Source organism: Cibotium barometz, chromosome 34 (assembly GCF_041138505.1).
Source record: "Cibotium barometz isolate CiBa-2024 chromosome 34, ASM4113850v1, whole genome shotgun sequence".
Taxonomy (NCBI): Eukaryota; Viridiplantae; Streptophyta; class Polypodiopsida; order Cyatheales; family Cibotiaceae; genus Cibotium; species Cibotium barometz.
Genome location: NC_141079.1, coordinates 32,129,704 through 32,148,725, shown reverse-complemented (window position 1 = coordinate 32,148,725; position 19,022 = coordinate 32,129,704). Strand labels below are relative to the sequence as shown.

Genomic DNA, 19,022 nt, shown 5'->3' with positions numbered 1-19,022 from the left:
CCTGGAATTTTCCCCACCCACTAATTACAAAGGTGTGCAAAGATTTATGGGCCATGTTTGGGTATTGTCGCGGCTTCATAATATTTTATGATGAAATTGCCAAACCATTATATATGCTACTCATTGTCTTTGAATGGACTGAAGAATGCTAGGAAGCATATGATAGATTGAAGCAAATACTGGCCAATGTGCCAATTCTAAGACCACCTAATTGGGACCTTATATTTCATGTGCACATCGATGCCTCGAACTTTGCTATTGGATGCGTATTGGCACAGCCCGGTGAGTTCAAACTGGACTACCTAGTCTGTGCTTCGCTAGTCGCCAATTGAATGATGCAGAGGTGAATTATACCACCACAGAACGAGAAGGGTTGGTGATGGTTTATGCTGTCAAGAAGTATCGACATTACCTATTGGCCAACAAATTTGTATCCTTTGTGGACCATCAGACCTTATTATACTTGGTGAACAAGCCTTGCACCACAGGAAGAATCACATGCTGGTTATTATTACTATTGGAATTCAACTTCATGGTCATGGTAAGAAAGGGAACACAGCATGTGTTGGCCAATCATATGTTAAGAATTCCAAATGGGAAATCGAAAAAAACTGGTGTTGATGATGACCTCCCAGATGCTTGTTTGTTTAAACTAGACATGGTGCCCGAATGGAGCAAAGAAATATCACATTATCTAGCTTATTATGGTTTTCCAAAAGAACGACCCTTGAACAAAGATAAAATGTATCGGCTTGTTAAGTTGGTTGCACCTTATCAATTAATTGCTGGAGAACTATACAAGCTAGGTAAGGACAATGTCTTAAGGAGATGTGTGCGAGAAGACGAATTTGTCACAATATTAGATGAAGCACACTCACGGATAGCTGGAGGACATTTCATTGGGAAAATTATAACTCGCAAGGTGCTTCAAGTAGGACTATGGTGGCCTACGTTATTTGGGGACGCCATGGAGTTTGTTAAAAGTGCGAAGAGTGTCAGCGATTTGCTATTTCGCAAACAAAGGGACATGATGCCACTTACCTTTATTATTGTAAGACAACCATTTGAGAAATGGGGAATTGATTTTGTTGGACTTATTAGTCCAGTTGCGCATCCATCACAAGCCCCCAATATGTGATCGTGGCCACAGACTATTTCACGAAATGGGTAGAGGCCAGAGCCTCTAAGCGAGGTGATGCACGAACAATAGCTAAGTTCTTATATGAACAAATCATTTCGAGATTCGGCTACCCATTAGAATTAGTCAGTGATCGTGGTTCACACTTCATTAATGAAGTGATTGATCACTTACTTGCTGGATTCCTTGTAGTCCACCGGAAGTCATCCCCTTATTATCCATAGGCTAATCGTCAAGCGAAGAGTACAAACAAGATTTTGTGTACTATCTTGACAAAAACACTAGAAGCAAGTCAAATGGATTGGGAACATAAGCTAACGGTAGCTCTATGGGCATATCGAACATCGTATAAGGTAGCGATGGGATATACTCCCTTTCGTCTAGCTTATGGTGTTGAAGCGGTAATGTGTATGGAGTACCTAGTTCCAAGCCTAAGAATTGCAGCGCAATAATGATTGACTGAGTTGACTTAGAGAAACTTGATGAAACCTGACTAATTGCATCAAATGGTCTTATGGTTGAAAATTTATAAAGAAAACATTGGTTTGACAATAACTTGAAACAAAAGGAACTAGAACCGGTGGACCTTGTCCTCATGTACGGTGTGGGAAGCACTAGAAAAAAGAAACTCAAGTACAAAGGATTAGGACCTTTCCGAGTGTTTGAAATCACACCTCAAGGGCTGGTTGAATTGAAACAATTGAGGGCGTACAAATGGAGGGTTACATCAATGGAAGCAAGTTAAAAAATATTATGGACCACTGACCCAAGAGATGCTCGTGCAAGAGCATCTTTTAAAACAATGGAAGGAGCTAGGTATATAGCAAAAGAAGAAACTAAGCAAGCTCAGCAAGAAGCTAAGGCAAGAGAGGCCAAAGCCAAACAAATACTCCAGAAGAGAGTGTTGCATGTGAACATGGCTTCACTAAGCCTCCTTGATGAGGATGAACTGGACATTGAGCAAGTATGGGTCACGGTGAAAGTCTCTACGACTGAAAGTCATACGATGAGCATTGCATTAATAGATGAGACTAGACAAACCACACCTTGAGGCCACCAATGCACAAGTACGAACAAGTACGAAGTGTGCACTTGTCAACTTACGAAAGCGGATGGATCTCTAAGTGTTAATGTTTCCATCAGAAATAAGGTGTTTGTTATGCTTATAGGATCTATGGAGGCTAGGACGATCTTGGATTTGCGCCAGTAATTGTAATATCCAGTTGGAAAAGAGAACGGCACAACTAGACAAGGGCAACAATGTCATTATCGTGACCTTATGGAGCCCAATAAACAAAGGGAAGCAAGCTATGATTGATTGTATGGAAACACGAAGGATGGTAACAGTAGCTCACGTACCAGAGAAGACATCAACCCCACAATCCATACGTAAAAAACAGCCAAAGTCACCAGGTACTCAGTAGTGGGTGCCTAAGGATCAACTCGGAAACCAGCTATACAATGATGCGAAGGGAGTAATTAAGGAATCTAGGAAAAAAGTTCAAATTACAGACAAGGGACAGAGATGGCCTTCAAATGTTAGCCCCGGCAGTATTCCAAACGAAGCCACGATCCACAAGGCACTCGTAAGCAATAGATTTGAAGGGAATTGCTAGCGGCACAAGGCTATTACCAAGGCAATACAACAATATGGGTGCCAAAATCCCACCCAAAGTCCATCATTGCAAATACCTTCAGAAACAAAGAAAGGGACAATAAGAGCAACCAAAGCCAAATCAAGGCTAAAACAAATGCTAGGAATGCACAAACATTGGTGTGGAGAAAGAAGCCAATTCAACAGGATGAACTAAAGATAGCAATCCCGCCAATTGCATCCACCAAAATAGAGGAGCTGGACAATGTTATTAAGAAGGAAAAAGAAAAGGTGCAACAAATGGAGATAGAGACAAATCACAATCAACAAGATTCAGTAGAGGCACTCTTCACTTGGATAGTAGGAAAGATCAAGCACTCTCACACGGAGTTAAAATAATTGTAACAACAAATGCCTAGAAGTGCCAAAGTACCACCTTGGTTTCCATGGGAATAAACAAAAATGAAGTACAAAGGTATCCATTACTCAAAAGTGGATACAAGTTAAAAACGGTTTAAAATGAAACATGATCATTCACTTCATTCAACCAACATTTGATTGCATAATCGAGTGTTTGAGCATGAAAGAAATATAGGGTATCAACCTCGCATGCACCCTATACAAAACAGTTCACGTCATGAACTGGTTCCAAACAGTTCATGCCGTGAAACAGTCCAAACAGTTCACGCCGTGAACCGGTTCTAAATGGTTTATGCCATGAAATGGTCACTTTTTCTTCGACCAATCATGGGAGGCCATGTGGCATACTCCATTAAGGCAGCCGCCCAATCTGATGGCAAATCTGATGGCAGCGCAATAAAATCACATTCTTTCCTTTTTGTGCATTCTGCGTTTGCCATTCTGCATCGTGTGATATTCTCGAACTTGCATCACCACGCGCTCAATTCCCACTGATCATCTACTTGCATAATCGACATATCCGAGTTAAGGTGGGAGTTTGTGCCTTGCCTTCACGTTTTCTTTCAGTTTTTTCGTTTCTTTCCTTCTTGAACATAATCAAAATCGCATGATAGGAAAGTCATACAAGTACACGAGTTTATTTAATTGCATCTGTGTGTTTGCTTCCCTTGTCTACATAAATCTACAGTCTCATCATTTCACAAAACCCTGCAATCACATTTGTAGCTCGTACCTACCCTGCACTCTCACGGTTCTATATTTTCATGAAGTTTGATTGCTACATATACGTTTCATGAAGTTTGATTGGCTGCATATACGAGTGTTTTGTTCCTTTGCCCTAAACATGACATAAACCTACACTCACCAATTAACTCTCAAAAAATACCCAAAAAAAACAAGGTACATGCACTAACAATCTCACGAGTTTCACACCCTACAGTCTCACGGTTCCAAACTGACTCACGAATTTCACACCCTGCACTTTCACGGTTTTAGCACATCTCACAACTTTAACCTATCTCATGGAAAAACTGTTTCACGGCTTTAACCCATCTCATGGACAAACTGTTTCATGAGTTTAACCAATTCATGGAATAACAGTCTCACAGGTTTCACAGCCTGCACTTTCACGGTTTTAGCCCATCTCACCGCTTTAACCTATCTCACGGAAAAACTAATTCATGGTTTTAGCCCATCTTACAGCTTTAACCTATCTCACGAAAAAACTAATTCACGGTTTTAGCCCATCTCTCACGACTTTAACATATCTCATGGAAAAACTAATTCACGGGTTAAACCATCTCACGGTTTTTACCCATCGCACGGTTTTCGTACCCTGCCATCTCACAGTGCATGAACTTGCACTCTCATGGTGTGCACCTTCTCGCCTATAAATTCATACCTCCTTATTTTCTCACACCACTAATACGCTTCTCATCAAATATAACCTTACACACACTTCCCAAAAAAATAAAGAGAGAAAGAGAAGAAGATAAAACAACGAGGCATAGACACATGCTCTCACCAGTCATTAGACTGACCTTCTTCTCATTCTTATAGATGTCGACATCAGCTCTCTTTGACCTGGCAAGGGGACTCCAGCCGTAACACAAGCTAGTGCAACTGGATCACCAATTAGCAGGAAGAAAAGATCCACAAGGGGCCCAAAATTAAGCTATTTGGGTCAATATGCACGTGCGTTCCATGGCTCCATCATAAGCAAGGAAGTCCATACTACTTATGGAAAGATAGCTTTGCAATAACATAGCCCAGAGTGCTTGCAGATCTTGCAGGATGCAGAAGTCAAAGATAAACTAGAGAAAGTTGGCCTAGGACGAATGGCAGAATGTCTCCCCCAAACCATCAATATAGAACTGTGTGCGGAGTACCTCAAGTCCTATGACAAGGCCACTAAGAGAGGAAATGTGACTAAAGTAGATGGAACAACAAAACAAGTATTACTCTCAGAGGACTTGATACAAGAAGCTCTACAATTACCACCACCTCTCAAAATACACTCACAATTTCGAGAAGATGCCCCTGGACGCCATGCTGAAGAAAGACTCTTACAAATCCAACGGGGCTGAATATGACAACATCAAAGATGAGGTGACAAAAAAAGCCTACAGATCCATGTCCCTCATAATGCAGATGAAGCCAGTGGATAGGTACAACAAGGTTCCCCTTAACAGAATTGCCAATGTACATGAAGAAAAAGAGGATGATTGGGTATGGTACATCCATAGGGTAATGGAAAACTATTTAGAGGCACACCAGTCAAAGGTATGCAATCCGTACTTAATGACAAAGGTGTTGAATCATATAGCACAATGGCCTCTTCCAGATCCAAAACAAGAAGAACAGATGCAACAAGCAGCACAGCTAATACCACCATCACTTACCTCTCTGAAGAGTTGCAAGAAGGACAAGCATTATTAAAGGACACAAAGGAAATCATGAAGAATCTCAAGAAAGGCAAAAAGAAGAAAACTGACATGAAGATGAGGGGAATAATGCCTGATGTTTTGCAGAGGCAACACAAAGACTAGAGGCCGAGCTAGCCCAAGAGATAGCCTCTTATCAGGAAGTATTGGGACAACGGGAAGCAACTGCAGTTTATATCAGAACCTGCAGTGTGGACGGCAATGGAAACACATCAACAAACCCCACCTCTAAGCCCAGCACAATTAATTTTTAAAAACCTTTCCCCTCTTTAGAATTACACCATATCAGATACACCTGCATCCATTGAGTTACATACAAAGAGAGCCACTCAATAGGAAAAATTGCTAGAAGAAGAGCACCAAAGCCAGGAAGAGGCAACCTCATTACAAGGAGAAATCCCCAAAGAACAACAGGATGCAGGAAAGCAAAAGAGAATTGAGGAGATACCAAGCCCTAGCAAACAGCAACGTTTGGATGATGTAGAAAGGATTATAGAGAAGTCTTTCCTACATAACCTGGATTACGAAAAATTCCTTCATGAGGTTGTGGAAGGCCTGGACAGTCTCTTACAATTTCCACACTCTGAAATGGAAGGAGCGGCTGGAATAAGTGCTTCTACTTGGGAACAAGAGCAGAGGGTGTGGCGATGCCATCTTTTGACCACTCATATGCTTAAAGACAAAAATACAACACTCTGGAAGTAGGTCCAGGATGCCACCAACCAAGTTCAAATACTCCAAGAGCATTTGATAGCAACAGAAGCAACTCACCAAGATGTAATCCTAAAAAGCTTAAAGGCTGCCAAAGAGCAAGAAGTAAGGTATCAAACACTCGAAAGTAATAATCTCGTTCTCGGCCAAACATTGGTACAAAGAATTAAGGAAATATAAACTTAAAGGCACAACTAGAGCAAGCAAAAGAACAGATTCAAAGAGAAGTGGCACACAACAAGGAACAAGCAAGCATACAAGCTCAACAGCTACCTACAGGAGGAGTTCCAAAATGCATTCTAGGCTAAGGAAGAGGAACTACAAAGCAACTTGAAATCAATATCCGCAGCCCTTAAGGATGTTGATCATAGAGTGCTCCAACTTCAATAAGAAAGAGAACAAATAAATAAAGCCAATGCAGAAAATGTACGGGCACTGAATGAGACCATCAACACCAAATCCTTGGAGATGGACACAGATTACTTAGCATCTCCAAGCTAGTCAAAGCTTTGGCCACTGAAAGGCTTCAAAAGATTGCAGAGGCTCAAGAAATGGAAGCTGTGGTGGCCAGACGAGCATAGAAAGCGGCCACAAGATGCTTTGCAAAATTGGATGCCGCAAGACTGGTGCGAGAAACAAGCATCTCAGATCTTCTCACCACCAAGGATTCTCGGATACAGGAATTGGAGTGCCAACTAGCAATCCGAGAATGCAACAAAATACAGGGAGATAGGTTCGTTTCGCCAGTAACTCCTCGGGCCCCTCCTCAAACTTTGACTGTCTTTTTGTCTACACTAACACACACTTTACTACAATATGAAATCAATTTGTCTGATGATTTGAGCCTAGGAGAATTAACACTAAACAAAATACAGAGCGTGATGCTGACCTTACTAAAATCATGGGGATTTTTTGGGGGGACCTAGTACTAATTGATCGAAAGGATGTTTTCTTCTATCCATTACACCCCATTGTGCTCAACCTTCGTAGTTGGTGTCGAGTGTTGCAAAACTCAAACATCCTGGCCAACAGTGTTGACAAATTAGACCTCTTTGTTCCAAATGATATTCCTTATACACCGGCCAATTACGAGGTTGTAGCTAGTAGTTACCAGTGGATCATAAGTCATGGGTGGTTAGAAGTATATAATACTCACCAACCTTTAAATCTCTGTGAGTCTACACTATATCATCCTTTTGTCATTCTTAAACTATATCGAAATATCTATTAACATCTAGAAGCCATGCTGACTACCGTACTTTATAATTTTGATAGAATACATATTGAATATTCTAACATGGAGGATATCATTGAGCTACAAGAATTTATGAAGCTCAACAAACCGACCCACACACTCCCTAGTTACAGAGAGGGCCAAGAGGAAACATCAAGTTCCTCATCTAATCCAACTTATCCTGTATTTTCAAATGGTGCAAGTAAATTACTTAATCCATACCCAAGTGTTCCTCCTACTGACAAATCTCAGGCCGATTGTATATTTTCTAGACTTCTTGCTCATGCCGCCTTAGAATTTTCCACTAACACTCGCGCCCTCAAGGAGTTGCCGGCACCCGACCCATCTCCACCATGGCCAGCTCAAGAGGTTAGTCACACTCTACCCCAAGATACTCTTGAGCTGTTTACTGATAATACTATTCTTGGGTCTTTGTCTGCTACTGCAGAATACGAGGGATTAATCAGAGCAAGGAATCCTCTACTCAAGCCAAAGTTAATGTTCAAAGTGTTAATGCAAATAACACCTTTTGAACCTACCCGACGGATCCTGCCAGAGGCATATTCTGATGTTACTTCAACGAAGCAGCCATATGTACCATACCCTAACTGAGCACCAAAGCCAGAATTAGAAGAATTATTGTCCTTGGGCTGGAGAAGGCACATTATCGTCAAATGTGGCACGACATACAAAGCTGGCAAACCCGCACTTTTGGCAGATCTACTTGACATTAGAATTGTTACATTCGTGATCATTTACTACTTTCGCAGGTGGAGAAAGGCAAATCCAGTCCATACATGAGGGGGATATACAACCATCACAGATGATGCCAACCCCAAATTGGAAGATTTTGGTATATAGCCAGCATAGAGGAAGGAGTATCTGACTATTCCAAAATATAGTCATCAGTATATGTGTGCCCCTCCAACACAGAGAGTGGACCCTTTATATATGCCAATGAAAAGAAGATGGACACCATTGGAATTCCATGAGGCTAAGGAGAGAGATTCACATGTCTGCTACAACTTTCATTTATTCTTGCCAGCAACATTTACAGATATAGGACAGCAAAGGAAGCAATTGCTGACTTGGATACATGCATGGTGTTGCATCCCAAACCTTGCCATTGTCACCAATGTCTGATTTCTGAAATTGATCGTGGTCCTCATTGATCAACCTAAAGAGAGTGCATGCAACACAGCTATGCCATGGCAATGAGCCATCTCATTTCCTATTATCAAGCTAGCACTTTTGCACATCTACAATGGTTATTCCCCTTGGTGATATGAGTCCATGAGTTTCTTGAAGTTGTCCAAACTCAATCACCCATGGACCTTTCTTGTCTACTAGCAACAATGGGATAACTTGGCATTACAAACCTTGTGTGGCTTCCTCAAAGAGGAGCTAACCTGAGAGGAATCCTCTCTCTCTCTCTCTCTCTCTCTCTCTCTCTCTCAATTTTGTTAATTCTTTTTCCATGGCCCAATACCACATGGAACTGTTGTACGTCTCATAGATCCATCCATTGTGTCTTTTGAAGACATTTAATACAACTCTTAACTCTCTCTCCCTCTTTCTTTCTTCAAGGGCACGCACACACACACTTACTCAAGAATTTACATTTTGGCTACCCATATGTAATTTTTCCTTTGTTAATGAAGGTTCTTGGAGGAGAAAATATACTTTTGAGTTATAATCAATGAACCTTTACAAAAATAGAGCTCATGAACTTGCCCATCCAACCTTACTAAGATATATGATGAAACCTTGGCACCAAATTGCCTTTGAACATTTGAAGAGCCAATGATATGCCAACACAAAATTGCCTCAAAGTATCTGAGAAGACAACAATTTGCCTTCAGTGCTAAGCATATCTCCACATAATCAACATTGTAGTCATGACCTTGAGGAAGGCCAAGGTTCCTTTCCATATCATCAACTTGCCAATACGTGATTGAAAACAGCACCTCCTTGACATGTTTTCTGAACTTCTCTTGATCAGACAAACAACATTGAATTTGCTATTCCAAGATGCCATTAATGCAAAGAATTGACAATATTAAAATGTGTTTCTGATGCAAAAGTACTTATCCATGTCAATAAAGCCTAGCCTGAAATTATTCAAAGCTCATAACAACACTCTTGTTGGGAGATACGTTCTTTTTCTTTTACATTTTGATGCAAACCAAGCCATACATACCTACATAGTCTTTTTTCTAAACACATGATAACTTGAAACTTTCTAGCCAAGCCAAAGAACATTGCTCTAATGATTAGAATGATAAAGCATGTCTACTTTCTTAAAAACATTTAAAATAAAAGTTACAAGCATTGACTACAACTGCCTTCATGATCATGCACCATTCTTGCACTAAGCAACAAAGCAACAAGTTTACATGCCTATCCCATTATGTATCATATGTACTCTAATAGACGTCAATAACTGCATTCGCTCGGCAGTCCCAAAAACATAAGAAAATTCTGCTGCCTAAAAAATTATGTAGATTGAATGAACACATTATTCACCAAAGCTCACTTTCAAACACCAACACCCCCCCCTGGGGATCTTTCAATAACTTGGCAATCTAGATCTTCTCAAATGTAGAAAATTGATGGATTCTAGAGAACAAAAGAATATCATTAGTGATGATGATGGCAATGAGGAAGGTGCAGATTCTGATTCGAACTGTTCAAAGACTCTGGTACATTGGATTTGGAAGTTTGAATGTCCGGGCGCCTGTCGCTGGGCCAATAATGTCACTCCACTGGTCCCCCAAAACACTCTTTATTTGATATCCTTGCTTTTCAAGCTGAGCTCTTTTACTTGACTTGTACTCTTGAACAGTCAATCCAGCTTCATCACTCGACCTACAGAACCGAACCCAATGAAAGCTTTCACCCTTTTGTACAAAAAAACATTACTATTACATCACTCATTGAGATGCCAAAAGCCTCCCCTGTTTCCCCACCCTCACGCCCACCTCCCTTCTCAATGCCAATCATTTGTATTCAAAACTTTTGGCATCAATGCATATATATGTATCACACACACACACACACACACACACACACACACACACATATATTTATATATATGTATCACATACATAAACACACTATGGTGTATTAACATTAATTTCATTGATAAAGGCAGGCTGTAGCAAACCTGTCACTTGTAGTTTGAGACCGTACCTTAAAATCAATGACGTCCAACTTTCATAGCCAGCTGCTACCAAATTCTGCACAGTCGCATTCCAAATGCTTTCTGGTCTTTCAGAAAGAAAGACAATGCTCCAATTTGCAGCACGAAGTTCACAATATAAGTTTAACAACGGGACCATTGGTACATATTCAGATGTCATCGAGGTGCCCCAGATGGGATCCACCAAATTCTCGATACTGAAACATGCATTTCAAGATAAGTGATCTCTCTCTCTCTCTCTCTCTCTCTCTCCAAACAGGCACACCACTCAGTCCATGCTTGGAGCTTCATTCTGGGGACCCATTACATGCTTGCAGAAGCATGCTAGAAATGACTAGGCGACCTAGTGCTCCAACACCAAGGTTACATGCTTGCAAAAGCCTGCTAGATTAGCTCTAATAAAATGCTGATTAAACTGCTTACTAACTAGTAACGTTAATCACATGACTTAATTACTTAATTGCAAATACACAAGATAGATACAAGGCTAAATGACAATACTCTAATGTATATTGCAATAACGAATGTATACAATGGAAAAATTTAGGTCTATAAGAGATCTGGCTGCATCCTACTCTACATTAATGCTAGATGTCACAAAATTCCTCATTGCTTCTGTTTTCTATTGTACATGTGTGGCATATGGAGCTTGACATGACAGCACATGTATGGCTTTTGGAGCCTGACATGGTGTGTTTTCCTGAGACTAGCTATCCTAGGGTTCACCTCTATATATGTTTTGGGAAGATTCCGGACGGATTTTGGATCCCTGAACACTTCACCTAATTGATACAACTAAGTAGATGGGTGTTTCTTCCAGTTTAGTTGCATGCATGTCTGTGCATGACCTTAATTTTATATTTGGATGACTTGTTTTGTTTGCCTGGACTATGCCTGAGATTATTGCCTGTGTTGTCCATGGGGCCAAGGACGCCTGGGCACCCTATGGACGTGCATGTTTTGGAGAGCAGAAACTGCTAGCTGTCTGAATTTAAACCTTTCTGTGTGCTGGACAACTGGATCTGAGCCTTCCTATGTGCTGGCTGACTGCTTTCAGGCATAAAAACGCTGCTGGTCGACTTCTCCTGATGTTGCTAGAGGGCTGGTCATCTTGTAAACAGTTCCCTATTGGCTGGCCGATTTCTTCCGGCATGAAAAGGTTGCTGGCCGACTCCTCCTGAAACCTCTGAGAGCTGGTCGACTGCTGGTACAGCTCCTTGAGGCTGGTCGACTTTCTTTGTGGGCTTGGTAGGATTGGAGACAACCATACAGGGCTGTCCCGGGCTGATGTGGGCTGTCCATGGCTGACCACTGTCCTACAGTGTCCTACAGGTGCTTAAAGTCGGGAAAGCTCTCCAGTTCTATTGAGGAACACTCAAATCAGCATATGTTTTGTTTCTGTTTTCATATTGTACTGGAAGATTCAGGTGCATGCCTAGGCACCCGCAAGGTTGTATCTGAAGCAGACTCCTTTTTGGTAATCTAACCATAAAGGGGGCACGCGGGGGGGGGGGGGGGGGGGGGGGGATCAGCCCATCTTCTAGCCCCTAGTGTGGTGTTCTGTGCAAAGCTATTTTCTTCACTTTATTCTCTAGCATGATTATGTGTTTGATCAATATTCATGATAGATAAGATTTCCATGTTACATTTGCCCTTGCGGTACATTGGTATTAGAGCCTGGCTTTCTACAAAGCTTATGCCATACATGATGTTGGATATGGCTGTAGGGAGTCATTATCCGTGAAAGAAGGTTGGGATTCTGAGGTAGCCCTCGTCTTACTGTTGCACTTCAAAAGGAGTTACCTTTGGTTTAAGCAGAGTACTGAGCGTGCGGAAAGACTTTGCGGCCCTCCTGTCTATGTAGGGGCACTATTGCACCCTTGCAGTCTATTCAGTATCATTCTTGGAAAGCTGGTAGGGAGCGACTCCGGGGCACGGAAATTCTTTTTCTATTTGAAGAATCTGGTAAATATATCATGGCCAGTCATTCAGATCAATCTGTGGAGGATTCTATCACTCGTGTTCACCGCATGCAGGAAGAGGATAGAGACAGAGACCGTGTTGGGGCTTTGGCAAGTAACGATTCACAGTTAGCTGCTAGGGCTGAAGATCAGCAAGATTTTGATGCTTTGATAAACGAGCTTGAAGAGCTCCGTGCTTTACAAAGGGACCTGAATGTACAAAGGGTTATTGAGTCCAAGTCTCAGGCTAAGGTAGATGTGGTCACTTTTGATGCAATTGTTCACCAGATGGGGGTTGAGAAACCTCGAGAGTTGGCTGTTGTATATTTGAAAAGCCGTGGTGGTGATGTTTCCTATGATGAGGGCGAGTGGATTTTCACACGGCAAACCCGCAAGCAATCCCATGAAGGGACTTCTAACAATGTTGTTAGAGGGCATGCAGCTCGAACAAGTGACGTGAGAGGCATGCAGCCCAAGCAAGCGATGTGAGTGGGCATGCAGCCCAAGCAAGCGTTATGAGAGGGCATGTAGTCCGGGCAACTGATATGAGGGGGCATGCAGCCCGAGGGGATCATGTACATCAACATGCAGCCCAAGCAGATGAAGAAGGGCTTTCAATGTGCCCATGTTTTCAAACAATGCAAATTTTCCTACCTCTATGAGTAAAAGTTACTTTCTTCTCCTTATGCAAAATCTTGGGATTCAAGCGGTAATGCTAGGGCATCCCAAGTATCACATCACATCTCGTAAGTGGTGCTACCAAGAAGTCTTCATGATCCAAATAGCCCTGAATCTGTATATGAAGCTTCCCTATGATGGGAGTGACTTTAACCTCTTTGCTCTCAAAGGCGGCATCAGCATGAAAATCCATACCCAACTCCTCATGCTTTAACCCAAGAGCAGTAGCCATCTGGATAGATATGAAATTATCAGTAGAGGCATCATAAAAAAGAAACAAGGCAGTTTGATCCTTCAATTTGCCCCAAGTCTTGCATAAAACTCTACTTTAAGGTTCATGTGCAGTATTCCCTTGTACATCAAGTATGACATTTACACTTGGTTTTGCGTCCTGCACATTAGTCTTTTTGACATTCTGAGGGCTGAGTTCTTTGCAGCAGATGAGTATGTCAGAGATTTGGATACTGCGTTTGCAAAGGGCTCGGACAGCCATAGAAAGATCTAAAACTAAGCATAAAATGGCAGCTGACAAGCACAAGAGAGAGGTAATTTTCAAGGAAGGTGATTGGGTGTTACTTAAGTTCGAGAAAGCACGACTTCGGAAGCGGCCAAGTAAAGAAGGCCGATATCCTAAGCTTTCGAACAGGTATTATAGGCCATTCCAGATTTTACAGAAGATAAATGAAGTGGCTTATAGATTGGTATTACCCAATCAATGGAAAATACATAATGTGTTTCATGTCAGCTTGTTGAGGCCTTATGTGGAACCACCTCCTATGGAACCAGTTTTGGAAGATCCACCACAGGTGGATGAGCTTGAGGAGGTATTGCAACCTGAGCAGATAGTCTTTTACAAGGAGCGTAAGCATGTGGGAGGTAAGCTTATACGCAAGTATCTTGTATGGACGAGGATTATTTTCAAGATTATCCAGAAGTTTTGACGGCCTATTTGGAAGCTTTTTAGTTGCAGTCAATTGCTTAGAAGCTGGGAGGGATGTCACAAAATTCCTCATTCGGTGGGTAATTCGGGACCCAATCTGGTGTACAGTTCTCATATCTCTTTAAAGTTTGAAGTATTGAAATGGATTGCTAAACTCACGAAACTCAGGATACAGAAGACGGTGTGAGCATCTGTGTGACAGGATCTTCCAATACAAAGACTTCCACTACATATCACATCTATGATATTGTGTACTAGTCACATGAGATCGTACAGTTGGGTATGGTTCACAGTCGACCGCACCTTGAACTATAACTGCAACTATGGATGGTTTTTGCCTTTGGAACTAAGGTATGACTGAGGAAGATTGATCTTTGTCATATGGTTCTGGCTGTTCTTGACCACAGGATCGGTCAATTGGATTTTGAGATGATGCTATTTGTGGAGTTGGTCTCCTTTGGAATGGCATGGTTTGGTTGAGCTCAAAGGCTGCGGCAACCTGAGCTAACACTTTGAGACTCTATGAAGGGCATAAGTCTTGCAAGCAATCCTAGAGTTGGTTTGGTTCATGGATATATGGATTGAACTCTATTTGTGCATGTATTTATACACTTTCCGGGGTATTATTTTATTCTGGTGCCATTGGATCCTGGTATCCTTGAGAATACATTGGGTAATACTCTGGATGTGTCAGGATGAGATGCATGTATGTTGGTATGATACATCAGGTACTTTACTATGTTCATGGTGTATCACTGAATGTGGCTCCTGTGGGATGGCCATAAGTAGAGTGGGTAAAGCATCAAGAGAGACATATGTGGGAAGTACTTCATGCATGTATAGTTTAGATGCATTGAGTGCTTTCATATGCTCATGTTGTACCATCAGTCGTGGGTACTGCGGGATATACATGGGTGTAAGGTTTGCGAGCAACCCTGAGACTGTTATTTTGGAGTAGGTAGAGCATCTTGAGGAGCATATTGTTTGCAAATGCATATATGTGTCATGCATATGTTTGTCATGTGTAGAATGATGCATGATTTTGTTTTTGGCTAACACAGGTTACGTGTTTCCACTTGATTTTAGACTTTTGCTGCAGGTTCTGAAAGAACGAGCAAGAGTTGTTTGTCACTCATTTGATGGTTTGGCCTTATTGTTCAGGATGATTGTTTCATCACCCAATTGCACTGGAGGGGCATTGCTTTGGTCATATGGGGAATCTTTTGGATGCTTACTGTGTTATTGAGTGCAATCGAGGACGCTTGCTATTTTTCAAGAGGGGGGTATGTTACGACCCTGTGTTTTCACATTCAAACTGATGCCTGTCCACACTGTCCATCCCGTGCCCGTGCCCGTGCCCGTGCCCACCTGCTTGTTGTCCAGAGCGCCAGGTATTGTTGCTCCTGCTACTACTGCCACCGGTTGCTGCTAGGCACTGTCAGGGGGCTGAGCGCATGGCTACAGCCAGATGGGTTGCTGCCAGCAACAAGACACCTAATATGTTGAGTGCACGGGCAACCAGCAACCAGCAACCAGCGACCAGCGACCAGATAAGTGGGCAGCCAGGCAAGTGTCAATTAGGCGGACAGCCAGTTGAGCAGCTAGGAGGACGCCAGGTATGGGAAAGCGGTGCAGAGGATGGGCACACAGCAGTGAATTTGGCCAGGTACTGGTGGTCGTGGAGCAGGTTACTTGCATGTGACAGCCAGGCGGGCGGGTTTTCTTGCATCACGGAGCAGACTGCATCACTAAGGCATCTCCACAGCCAGACTGGATAGGCTTAGACCAGCATGATGGAAGCGGGTCTATGGGTTTTTGGCATCGTGATTGGATGGTGCATATGTGGATTTATCTGTCATGGAAACAGGACATTGGTCTTTCGAGAAGAAACAGGACTTTGGTATCGAGGAAACAGGCCTATGGTTTATGGGATATAGGTCTTTGGTTTATCAGATACAGGTCATTGGTTTCATGTGGAAAGCATGTCTCTGGATTCATGTGAACAGGTTCTAGTTTTCTCTAGGTTACATGCAAGCTGTGACTATAGGAAGGACATATGGTTTGGTACAGCCCTACTGCTGTTTGGGAAAGGGTTCGTGGGATCCAAGGTTGAGATGGAGAAGACCTTTTCACGCAGGGAGGTGTCGTACAGGTGTGAATTCTCTATAGAATGCTTTGCTGTACTAAGCGAGAGTTTTTATTAGTACAATGCTAAGAAAGTTTAGATTTCAGCCTAGCATGGTCCAAGGCAGTCTAGGAAGCATGTAGAAGTCTAGGTATGGGGTTTGTGGGCTGATTGCTGCAGAAAAACAGCATGCAACTCTTCATGGAAAAGATGGAGCTTGTTCTCCGCAGCTAAAGATGTACTCTTGGGATCAAACCATCAAGAATATGTTCTCCGTAATAGCGCACAATACCTCAACTGTTGGAAATTATATTACTTCCAATAGCAAATGCTCCATGTGGTAAGTTTGCTTGCTTCTCGAGCTTGGATCTCTCTCTGACACATTGCCTCGCAAGTCTTCCAATCTTCTATGTCTGCTCTTAGATGGATGGGCCTTACACAAAGATTTAGGACCCTTCAAAATTTCAGAGTTCACACACTCTGGCACAACAAGACTTGAAACATTGGATGGTATTCCATTTGAATCTTTTGCATATAAAACTTTCGTTGAAAGAGAAGACATAGCATGCATTCAATAGTGAACCTTCACATGTATTCAATCATATTCTCTCTTGCAATAGCTTTGCTAAAATCTGTTTACTTCCCTTTATATAATAGGCAGACAGTCAAGAAGAGTACCTCTTGACATCGTAGAACACATTCAACAGTGCTGTCTCATCGATGTCCAAAACTACAGTGTATTTTGTGTCACGGTCTAGCACCAGTGTGTTGAGATACCTTCTAGCTGAGTCAACTGCAGCTTCAAAATCCTTAAGATACTGTCCCCCATGAACATAACCAAAAACATGATGTTGACACCGGGAAGGAACTGCCTGTCCTTGCAGGTTATTCATTTCCAGGTTCAATTGAAAGCTCGAACAGTAAGTGTCCACCCTTGGAGAATCGAAATTGAGAGAGGAGTGGTGCTGCTGTTCACATGATGACAACATCACGGCCAGCGTGATTATGACCGTGACTAGAACGATGGCTACAACAGCCAGGGCTGATACCATTATGGTCAAAGCCAATGATGAAACATATATGCCTGATCCATCTGTCAGACTGAACCGGCTTCCAAATAAGCTTCCGTACTGGCTTTCATACCCTACACAGTTCACAACCAGAATAAGGGTTGGTTCACATGGGCGCCCGCCGCCACACCAACTCCTGCTGCTAGAAAAAACTGATAAGGAGGGCAACAACCTCATCTATGATCTGATCGGAGTTGGCGGGCTGGACTACTCTGATACTAAAAACCCAAAAAACTGCAGGACGGATGCAATGGGCGGCATACAAGACAATGCATGAGTGCAGGAAAAAAAGTATGTGGCAAACACGTCACACAAGTTTGCCCAAACGTAGGGGCAAGGATGCCAGGAACATGGAAACATAATGAGACTCAAAGAAAGGAAAACTCACCTGAGCCACCCCTGCTCAGAAGGCTTTGTGTAGACATGTTGTTCTCGGAAGGAAGGGTTGCTGTGGGTGCAGGATCATCTAGCTCTGAGGATGCCATAATTTCAGAAAGACTTTGATATCACACCACCACCTGTAATATGCTACTGTGGCAACCTGCAAGAAGAGATCTATCATCTCCTGTTCCCCATAGTGCTTTTGAATTACGAATCAATGAGGCTACTGCAGACCCTTAGATTTGCCTTTGCTGCTTTTAATTATAAACTGACAGAGACATAAATACGGCTAATTAATTGTCTCCGTGCTCGTAGTTGAAGCCTAACAGAAGATAAGAGGCAGGTAAAAACAGAGAAATTATAGAGCTAACAAAGTTACAAGCGACTAATCGATCGATTATGCAGATGAAACTCACCCGAAAATTCTGAAGTAATCACTATGTCCTCTTTAGGCAAGAATCATCAAGAGGAAAGAAATCTTAGCATGGATTGGGAAGACGAAATGACTCACATCCGTTAGTGTTGCTGCGGGCAAAGTTAGGAGAACAGAGAGGGGGAGAGATGAACATGCACACAGAGAGGGGGAGGGGGGAGAGAGACAGAAGAGAGAGAGCTTAATATTAGCCTACCTTTCTGGAGAGTGTGAAGATAGAGCAGTGTCCAGACCTTAGTGAGGGCCACGCACACGTGCCCCTGCTGCCGTGTAAAGTAGCTGTTGACGTGGCGCTGATTAGGATGCTGACTCGATACCCTAATTACCGGTTACCGGTCCCCCTCCCTAGGGACTCATCCAACCGCCCATCATGCATTTCAATCCCCCTCCATGAGGCATGGGCGGGGAAGATCTTTCCCTATTGTGCAAGGATTTTTGCTCGCAAAGCACGGGGGCGGTTCGCAGTAGGGAGTGGATTTGTAACCAACCTAAAATGTACATTGTGATTCCTAAGTGTTTTCAATTGCCTCTTGGGGATTTTCCCACCTGTAGCACCCTTGCCTCTTCCCGAGGGAGGTGCATGGTTTGACTGTACCCTCTCCCATAGTGGAAAGTGATGGCATGTGATTCTAGTACCGTTCCTCACATTTACCATGTCCTTGCGGCAAGTAAGGAATATCCACAGGGAGCC

At 42.6% G+C, this 19,022-nt stretch overlaps 1 protein-coding gene across 1 annotated transcript; it reads right to left on the bottom strand.

Moving 5' to 3' along the window:
- Positions 1 to 9,814: 9,814 nt before the first annotated feature.
- LOC147618921 (acid phosphatase 1-like) lies at positions 9,815 to 18,539 on the bottom strand. The gene is made up of 5 exons (XM_086774055.1): positions 18,315 to 18,539; positions 17,906 to 18,058; positions 17,126 to 17,591; positions 10,734 to 10,940; positions 9,815 to 10,409 (listed from the first exon to the last, which is right to left on the bottom strand). The coding sequence occupies exons 2-5, from the start codon at positions 18,000 to 18,002 to the stop codon at positions 10,232 to 10,234; spliced, it is 948 nt and encodes a 315-aa protein (XP_086630181.1). The 5' UTR covers positions 18,003 to 18,058; positions 18,315 to 18,539; the 3' UTR covers positions 9,815 to 10,231.
- Between the last annotated feature and the right edge of the window lie 483 nt (positions 18,540 to 19,022).

What these genes read in the sequence shown, in the direction of transcription:
- LOC147618921 (XM_086774055.1), bottom strand. Translation starts at nt 18,002, where the DNA reads ATGGCATCCTCAGAGCTAGATGATCCTGCACCCACAGCAACCCTTCCT. An exon ending in TCTGAGCAGGGGTGGCTCAG is followed by an intron (nt 17,592 to 17,905) that starts GTGAGTTTTCCT and finishes TGAACTGTGTAG; the next exon opens with GGTATGAAAGCCAGTACGGA. An exon ending in TGGACGTCATTGATTTTAAG is followed by an intron (nt 10,410 to 10,733) that starts GTACGGTCTCAA and finishes TCGGTTCTGTAG; the next exon opens with GTCGAGTGATGAAGCTGGAT.